We start from the raw sequence: 9,763 nt of genomic DNA, 5'->3' as shown, positions 1-9,763 counted from the left end.
GTATAAAAATATATTTTAATTACCTTACTCATTCTGTGCACAATTTCCAAAGACTCAAACTTGACCCAAACAACAATAAGATAAATGGATTTCTCAGGGCCAAGGCAGCAAAGAAGGGAGCTGTGGCTTCACATGAGAATTGACTGTCCAGTGAAATATCTTCCATGAGCTAATTATCTTAATAGGGATTTTCTTTTCTCTGCAGTTTTCCTGCTGGACCTCTCTTTTGTGACTTATGCCCTTAGTGTCTTCTGCAGAACAACAGTCTTGCTGTAAACATCCCCATAGCAATGCCTCACTAATGTGCACATCACTGACAAAAGGCCAGTTTCAAGGTTCTGAGCTGCTCTAATTACCCAGTCTCCATTGTGCTGCTCATTAAAGAGCAACTTCCGCCAACAAACGCCCATGCTCCCTCCCACTCGCCCCAGCACACATGATCAGGTGATGATGGGAAAAATGACAGCATCATTATGTTCCTCTGCCAGTAAGCAGCACACGAGCAGGCTGCTGGACTTCCAGGCTGGATTAGGATTTTTTTCTGTTGGCAACAAGGGTATAAGCAGGCCACTCAAAATCACACATCTGGTATATTACAGCCTGTTTAATGACAGTAAAGACCCTTAAACCATATAACCTGATTTAGTCCTCTTTCAAAGGGAGTCGAATACAATATACATTGAACACAGGGGCTTCAAAATTAGGCACTGCCGCTGGATGATCTCTAAACTAGGCAGAAACGAAGCAGGAAAGAGCTGACTGTAACAGCTATAGTGTGGAGATCAATTCCTGCTTAGTTTCCCTGAGTATCCAGCGGAGGAGAGGGTCAGGTTTTCCAAGTGCACGACTAAGTCTGGCTTACTGTCTTCTTTCTTTTTTCTCTTGGTGGGGGTGAGCAGAGCAGAGAATGCAGGAAGGATGGAGAAGAAAAGGAAACTCTTTTTGAAGTTTCATGATCCTTATTTTTAATGACTCTTCTGCACCATCCCTTCAAAGTTATTTAAAAATCCTTGTGCCAAATTTGAAGACTCAAGCATAGTGAACTAGGTTCCAGGCATCTTCTATTATACTATTTTTTGTTTTGTTTTGGTCACACAGCCAGGACTAAAAATGCAAAGTCAATGTGCATTTCAAAAGATGAATTGGCATCTCAGGACTTGAATAAACCATAAGGAGCTTCCCACCTCACTAAGAAGAGCCAGGCTTATTCTCAGAATTCTGTCCGCCATCCCTACAACCTTATGAAAAGAATGACTCACAAATGGCCAGCTCCTGCGATAGTTTTAAAAATGAAATGATTCCCACAGACAGGTCTCATCAACTCTTCTCCACCAAAATCATAAATTGGCTAAAAGACTTTGTCATTAACTAGCAAGATACACACTGTGCTCTAAGAAGCCCCAGCTTTCTGACTCTTGATTTGCTTTATTCAACCAAGAAATGGGCAGCTTATGGTGGCAAGAAGTTGGGACTCTGTCTGGAAGGCTTTGAGGTGGGACTCAGTGAGGACAAGGTGGCCCACAGAGTCCTCAGACCCTGACAATGGATGCCCAACTGGGCCTAACTATGTTCTTCTGGGAATGGCCCCTCCCAACGTTTGAAAAGAGGGTCTGGGGAAGGCAGATGAGGGGCGGTGAGGGGTTGGAGGTGTTTCCCGTCCCTGCAGCATCTGCCTTAGACTTTGTTAGGCCTTGCCACTGATAGAAAAGTGAGTAGAACCTGGGGAGCCATGGGCTGTCTTGCCCACAGAGGAATTTTAGGGCTCTGGATTATGATGGACCCAAAGTAGAGCTTTTTGTTCGTTGGCGTTAGAGCGAAATCATTACAAGTAGGAAAGGTGCTCCAACTACACAAACAAAAACAAAAAATATGAAGAATCATCTTCTAAGCTGGCCTTTGTGAACTCTACACAAAAATTGGAAACTTTATGAATTATGTAATTTACCTATTAGCAGTCCTACAAATGCAGGCTCAGTAATATTTAGCAATTATTTTTTTATTAAGCATCAACTAGGCCCCAGGCTGGAGAAACAGGGGTAAACAAGGCAGAATGTAACAAGAATGAACTAGAAGATTAGCTCCCTGTGAGCAGCCACTCATCACTACTGTATTTCTGGAACCTAGAACGGTGTTTGGCACTGAGCAGATTCTCACTAAACGCTGAATGAATGGCTGAGACAGACGTAGTCTATGCCCTCATGGGACTTACCACCAAGTGCGAAGCAGCTTGCCATACTAGAGAGAGAACTGGACAAGGGGCAGGGCACCAGGTCCTAGTCCTGTCACCAACTGGCTATAAGACCTGGGTGATGTAGCTGGCTCCTTGGGATCTCAGATTACAAATGAGGGCATCTGACACAATCTTCTGTAAAGTCTTTCTAGTTATAACATGCTGTAATTCTAAGATCCAACAATGAATTTGCTCAGGCTTTTACACGTGAATAGTGTTATAAGAGGTACTTGAGATAATATTAAAAAGTCCATATTCCTTGGAAGCTTAAATGCTAGTAGTGTGGAAAGCTAAATATGTCTGTCTAAATAGAATCCCCAATTACAGGAATGCACAGATGGACAAGTGTTAAGTTAGTGATCATGGGCAGAGGTTGAAGAACCTGTGGGTAAGATCCAGGGCCGATTCTTGAGCTGTAATTTAAGAGGCAAGGGGTATGAGAGACATATGGTATCCACTTACCAGCCAGAATACCCCAGAAGTCCACACTGCCCACAGACATCAACCTCAAAGGCATCACTTGAAATCATTAGTCTTTCGAGCAAAAGCATACTGGCTCCATAACCGATTAAACAGTCACGTTCCATTTCTCCAAGACGCAAACCCCCATCACGAGAGCGACCTTCAGTTGGTTGCCTTTGAAACAAGTTATTAGACAAATGTGTTATTATCATATTAAAGAAAGAGACAGCAGCACAGTCTTTGAAGCAGAGCTCACCTGGACTCAAATCACTTACTAGTTGGTGACCCTGAGCAGGCTCCTCAGCCTCTCTGAGCCTCATTAGTAAAATGTATATAGAACACCTACCGTAAAAGGCATTACATGTGAAAAGATGTAACACTAGCGGTCGGTACCCTGTAATTTAAAAGCAGAAAAACAATGCAGAATAGACTGTGGAGAAACCTGGGTCCAGGGCTCCAGGAAGGAGCTTTACCATTAAGACATAAATTAAATGTACACATACACACACAAACAAGAAAAAAACCCAAATGGATTCTTTAAATAAATAAAATTTGGAATAGATCAGCAATCACCTGGAAGGCCAGACTGCCTGAGTTGGATGGGAGGTTCCCCAGGGATTGGGAACGTCCACGTATTCCATTTAGGTCCCTCCTGCTTGCATGATAACACTCCACTCTCCCTTAGAGGGACACTTTTAAACTGGGAAGCTGTGAGCCCTGAGAATGGACTTCCCGTGGCTTATGTAGATGCTGGGCTTGAGAATACTTTCAAAGGTCAAGAACTCAGGACATGGAGATTCTGGAACATCTCAGGCAACCCCCGCTGAGTACTGATGGCACAACTTATTAAAAAAACAAACAAACAAAGCAAGCCCCCTGGTTGGCTTATTTTGGAGTGATACTCATCTGCGGTGCTCTCAAGAAGGGGTGGGCCATACACCCTTTGTCTGCTTTATTCTACAGTATGTTTTAATCTTTATTGTTGTTATTGTTGCCAGTCCCCCAAAGAGTTAAGGTGAACACAGTGTATGCCAACATACGTGTAAATTTTTATATATTTTTTGTTTTGTTTTGTTGTTGAAAGTTATAGTGGGAAACTGATTTGAGTTACAGATTAATTGTTGAAAAAAATTTACATTATGAACAACTTACAAATAGATCTAAATGAACACACCATAGTGGAAACATCACACCTGGGCACAACATTCACACACTCAGGTCTGTTGGCAGAACTACCCATGGGTAAGGGCGCTGTCCACCTGTGGTCACTGAACAAGGTGAAGGTAGTCAGACCACATGTGAGCAGAATCCAACCCTTGGATTTTAACCAACCGAGATAACCGACTACACCCTAGTGCACTCTAGGCAGTCTTCGTATGGAATACACAGAAGTAATGTCAAAATAATAACTTCTTGTACACAACAAAGCAAAAAATGGGAAATAGCTGCTTTAACATTTGTGTAACTCTGAAATAGTTTTTGGATGCTGTAATTGAAATGGAAATTTAGGAGAGGGCATCATTCACGGGAGAAACACATCTAACCCAAGTAGGATCTCCTTGCTGCAGTGATTACTGTCTTGAGAATCTCAACTTTTCTTCCCTCTTGCGCAGTTTTCAGTACACATGCGTCTATTATTTCAACAGACATGCGCATCTGCTCAGTCTTAAATGATGAAGGGACTGAGTCATCTATTCCTCTCCTCTCTGATGGTTGAAAACCTCCAAACCCAGACACTAGCTGCTCCATGTTCCCTCCCTCTGAACTGAAGCACACGAACAGTGCTCAGTGAGATGACTGCTGAGCATCTCCTATGGATCACCACTGCATACTTTCTTTATTCAAACACTTGACAGTCACCAGAACCCTGTGAAGTCGATATTATTGTCTCCACTTTATATATGAGAAAAACTGAAGCTGAGAGAAGTTAAGTGATCTGCGCAAGGCTCAAGAGAGTGCTAAAAGGCTGAGAAAAGATTCAAATCCATGTCTACCTCGCTCTGAGGCCTGAATTCACTCCCCTTGCCCAGGGTTCCTCAACTTCAGCACTATCAACACGTTGAGCTAGATAATTCTTTGCTGTGGGGGCTGTCCTGTGCAATGTAGGATGTTTAGCGACATAGTTAGGCCTCTTTCCACTAGATGCTAACAGTATTCCCTCCCAAGCTGTGACAGCCAAAAATGTCTTCAGTTGTCAAATGTCCCCTGGAAGGCAAAATCACCTCTGGTTGAGAATCACTGCCCTAGAATGTTTCCTCCAACTAGGAAATAGGGTGCTAAGAACACATGAAACTTAGTAGTTTGTAATTCTCTTTTCCAGCAATTGTAACAGTCATCAACACACAGGCACTGTGCTTGGAACTGAGGATGCACTGGTGAATGGATAGGTGTGGACCCTAACTTCCTAGAATTTATTTGAGTAAGCATGCAAATATAGTTGTCTTCTGCGTCAATAACAGAGGTTAAAAAAATTTATAATTGTGGTTTAGGCTACCAAATAATGTATGTGTTTTCTGTGTACACATACACATGGGTACATGCAGGAGTATGGATATGTATATGGCAAGTAGGTATACATATTCTTATGTATGAACCTTTCTGAATAGGACCATGTTATGGCACACAGTGAACAGTTGTCTTAGGAGACTACTGACGAGACCCATGGTGTGTTTGCTCTTGTGCCTATGAAATGATTTTTCAATTGGTTGCTATTTCTTCACATTAATCATACATACACCTACTCCTCACTTATCGATTCTCTCATCTGACATTTTGTACTTATGGCAACAGTAAAAAAATCTACTCTCCGATTATTTTGCGCAATACTGAGGAGTGGAGGTGAGAGGGGAGGAGGAGGAGGGCAAGGTTTGCGAGACGGAGTGAGGCCACGCAGGTCGCTGGCAGTTCGTATTGTCCAGGTTAGGCGGAGGAGCCAGGTGGGCCCGCATTAATTGTCGGGTGGGCAGGTGGCGGGCAGGAGGCGGGGGCAGCCGGGGCCACAGGAGCCGGGTGGGGAGCTCGGAAGTCTCTTCTTCCCAAGAGGCCTCTCTGTCACTTCCGCAGCCTCTGCCGGGCCCACGTGGCTGGGCCTCACCTGCTCGCAAGCTGGGAAGCCGTCCACCACCAGGGCCTGTCTCTGGGGCAGGTGGAAAGGGAAGGTGGAGAGGCCTGGAGCACAGCCATGTGATGGTGGGCCCCTGCTGAACTGGAGGTGGCAGGCAACCCCTAACCACCACCCCAAACCCCTCAACCCATGGGCAAGGTGTGGTGGGGAAGGGGGGCCCAATGCACCAAACGCATCCTGAGACATGCTGGGGGTACATGACAGGTGGTGAGCAATGGGGGGTGTACCAGCACTGAGGATAGGGCATGGCCCCTACTCTCACATAATGCCTATTTTCGCATAATGACCTCGACTTTGGAACCTAACCATGTGGATAAGAAAGGAGTAGGTGTATATGATTTTTGTTGATGCCTAACACTAGAATTTTGACACCTCAGGGAAATAAACTTTTTTGAGTCTGTTTATTGATATATCCAGGAAGCGTAAGGTGGGCTTGTCCGCATTATAAGTTCTTTTTACAAATGCATTTCTCTTACCTGGTAAGGACGGCCCGTGGGCCCCGAGCCCGGGCATGCATCTTGTCCAGCACCATGTGCTTCAGTTTCTGATAGTATACGGGGCCGAAATAGATGTATGCTTCTAAGGGCTCGCTGGAAGGAAGGTCAGAGTTTTGGGTTAAGAAAACTAAGTTTGGGTTAACAAGGGTCAGCCTTTTCTAGGACTCATTCCTGGCAATTTCTTACTTATTTATGAAGAAGTTTGTGACTAACTGGGTGAGAATGATTTTCAGTCTGCAATGAATGAAAAGGCTGGATCTGAAAATATCAAAGTAACATAACCTGTTGTCATTGAGTCAATTCTGACTCATAGTGACCCGCTGTGTTTCAGAGTAGAAATGTACTTTATAGGGTGTTCATGCCTGTAATCTTTATGGAAGGAGCCCTAGTGGCACAGTGGTTAAGTGCCTGGCTGCTATTTGAAAGGTTGGTGGTTTGAACCCACCAGCTGCTCCATGGGAGAAAGATGTGGCAGTCTGCTTCTGTAAAGATTACAGCCTAGGAAACCCTATGGGGCAGTTCTAGTCTGTCCTACAGGGTCACTATAAGTTAGAATCAACTCCAGAGCACAGAATTTAATCTTTATGGAAGCAGCTAGCCAGGACCTTTTTCTGCCAAAGTACTATACCCTTCCTTGAAAGGAAGGCTATTATTTAATTAAAACAAACACAAACTTAAACAAGTTATGAAACAGTATGTCCAGGGAGTCCCTCCTTCACAGTTATCACCCTAGTCAGGCCACCATCCTCGCTAGCCTGAACTACTACTGCAAACAATCTCCTAACTGGTCTCCCTGCTTCCACTCTTATCCCTCGACCATCTATTCTTCACATAACAAGCCAGACTGATTTCTTCTAACATGTAAATCAAAGCAGGTCATTCTTCTGCTCTAAACTCCCCAATGGTTACCCATTTCACTCAGAATCTATATCATCAAAATTCTGTATCATAAGGCCCACCATAATCCTGCTCCTGCCCACCTGATTCATTCTCTATTCCGTCTCTCCATTGCTCATTCTATGGCCTCATCATTGTTCCTCAAATGTAGCAAGCCTGTTCCTGCCTCAAGGCCTTTGCATTTACTTTTTCCCCTGCCTGAAACATTCTTCTGCTGGGTCTTCACATGGCTCTGCGAACATTTCACCTCCTCAGAGAGATTGTCCCTGGTCACCTCATCCAACAGTCCTTCCCCAGGTCCCAGCATTGCCACTCTCCTGCCCTGTCTACAACCTCACCCTAACTTTATCTTCCTCAGAGCACTTACCATCACCTGGTATTACGTTACACATTTATCACTCTCCTGATTATTGTCTGCCTTCCCCACAAGACGTGAACTCCGTGAGGATGAGCACGCTGTCTTCGCCGCCACTGCAGCACTAGCGCCTACAGGCCCGCCTGCCACATGACTGGTGCTCATTCTGTTTGTTAAATAACTGAGTCCATGGATTTTGAGTAAACTGTAGTAAGAGTTTAAAAAGAGAATGAAATAAGTGCTTTGATAGAAAAAGTTTTTTTTTTTTTTTTAAAGTCTGGAACAAGAGTAGCCAGGAGATACATGTCTTTAATTTTTTTTTTAAGTGTCCTGGAACTTCCTTCCTCAAAGGAGAAGAAGCACCTGCCATGTGCCATTTAATCCATGATTTAATCCATACAACAATCTAGGGAGAAAGATGTTGTCATCCCTACGTTTAAGGTGAAGAAATACGCACAGAGGGCATGAGAGGATAAATAAGAGCCAGCGAGTAGAACAGTAGGGATTGAATCTAACGCTCTCCCTGCCATGCAGGCCAGTCTGGAAACAAGTACATTCTGGGCTACAGTATGATGTAAGAGTGGAGAAAGCCAAGGAAGCAAGAGACACGGCAGAGAGGCAAATGAAAACATTTGGCCCTTGCTTGCTTGGTGCATCCTACAACATTCTCAGCATCATTAGCAAAGGCCTCTGCAGTTATCAAGCAATTCCAGCTGGCTTCGATACAACCGGATTCTCGGAAGACATAGAGAGGAGAGGAAGGCACAATGGACAGGGCAGGAGACCCTGTTCTTGTCCCAGCTCCATTACTTCCATGACCTTTCTATCTGTTTTCTTAGCTGTACAACAAGGTGGTCAAGGCCAAGGTTCTTTCCAGCTCTAATAATGAATGATTCTATTCCTGAATCATATGGTTGTTTGCTCATGGTAGAATTTATGGAACTGTTACCCAATGCCATTCCATCATCAACAGAATAAAGGTATATGATATTTTTCTTCCTAGCTATGTTGAAGAATATAACAAGGGATGAAAGCTGGTGGCTGAATGTGTTTTCAAGCCCTTTGTGAACTTTCAACAGACTAAACAGTGCTTCTCAAACTTTTCCACTGAGATAAATGACAAAGAAATGAAAACTGTGGTTGGGAGGAGGGTGGCAGGGGGAGGTAGTGAGGGCTGGGATAGCCTATAGCTGTCTATAGCAAGCAGGACTTTTTTTTTTTTTTTTTGTGAAACCCACGTGGATTTTACATTATCCTCCACAGCATCTTTGAGGACTAAGGTGCACATGACTCAAGCCATGGTATTTTCAATTGCCTTGTATGTATGCAAAAGCTGGACAATGAATAAGGAAGACTGAAGAAGAATTAATGCCTTTGAATTAGAGTATTGGCAAAGAATACTGAATATGCCATCGACTGCCAGAATAATGAACAAATCTGTCTTGGAAGAAGTACAGCCAGAATGCTCCTTAGAAGCAAGGATGGCGAGACTACGTCTCACATACTTTGGACACGTTATCAAGAGGCATCAGTCCCTGAAGAAGGGCATCATGCTTCGTAAGTAAGGGTCAGCGAAAAAGAGAAAGACCCTATATGAGATAGATTGACACAAGGGCTACAACAATGGGCTCAAACACAGCAACCACTGTGAGGATGGAATAGGACTGGGCAGTATTTCGTTCTGTTGTATGTAGGGTCCGTATGAGTCAGAACTGACTCAAGGGCACCTGACAACAAAAACAATAACTTCACAACGTATCAGTGTTTAATATTATCTTTTCCTATCCAAATCTTTCAGTAAAATTATGTTACGTGAAGAGGTACCAAACTGATCCTGAGTTTTGCATGCTTTCTGGTCCACATCTGCATTACTTCTGGGTGGAGAAGTGAGAACTAAGATGATTAGTTTAGCACTGACAACTGCCGTTTTTTGAAATGGACCCCTAGCAATTTACTGTACCATTTTTGAAAAGGACTACTACTCTTTTACTGTAATGTGATTTTGCTATATCTCAAGCATGACACACCTAAAGAAATCCAAATTATTACAGTCTGAATAGATCATTTTAAAAAGCACTTGATATATATATATTTTTTAATTGTACTTCAGGTGAAGGCTTACAGAACAAATAGTTTCTCATGAAACAGTAGTACACATATTGTCCTATGACATTGGTTAACAACCCCACAACATGTCA

The 9,763-nt window shown here is 43.5% G+C and overlaps 1 protein-coding gene across 1 annotated transcript in view; it reads right to left on the bottom strand.

Annotated features, from left to right (window-relative positions):
• The window catches only part of POLR3B (RNA polymerase III subunit B), a 150,421-nt gene that overhangs the window by 5,282 nt on the left and 135,376 nt on the right, over positions 1 to 9,763 (bottom strand). The window contains exons 25-26 of the mRNA XM_004374017.2: positions 6,293 to 6,406; positions 2,693 to 2,866 (exon numbers count right to left, since the gene is read on the bottom strand). Of these exons, the coding sequence (XP_004374074.2) occupies positions 2,693 to 2,866; positions 6,293 to 6,406 (288 nt within the window). The remainder of the gene's footprint in view (positions 1 to 2,692; positions 2,867 to 6,292; positions 6,407 to 9,763) is intronic.

The sequence above is a fragment of the Trichechus manatus genome, unplaced genomic scaffold (genome assembly GCF_000243295.1).
Source record: "Trichechus manatus latirostris isolate Lorelei unplaced genomic scaffold, TriManLat1.0 scaffold00027, whole genome shotgun sequence".
NCBI lineage: Eukaryota > Metazoa > Chordata > Mammalia > Sirenia > Trichechidae > Trichechus > Trichechus manatus.
This window is presented reverse-complemented; position numbering and strand designations above follow the sequence as displayed.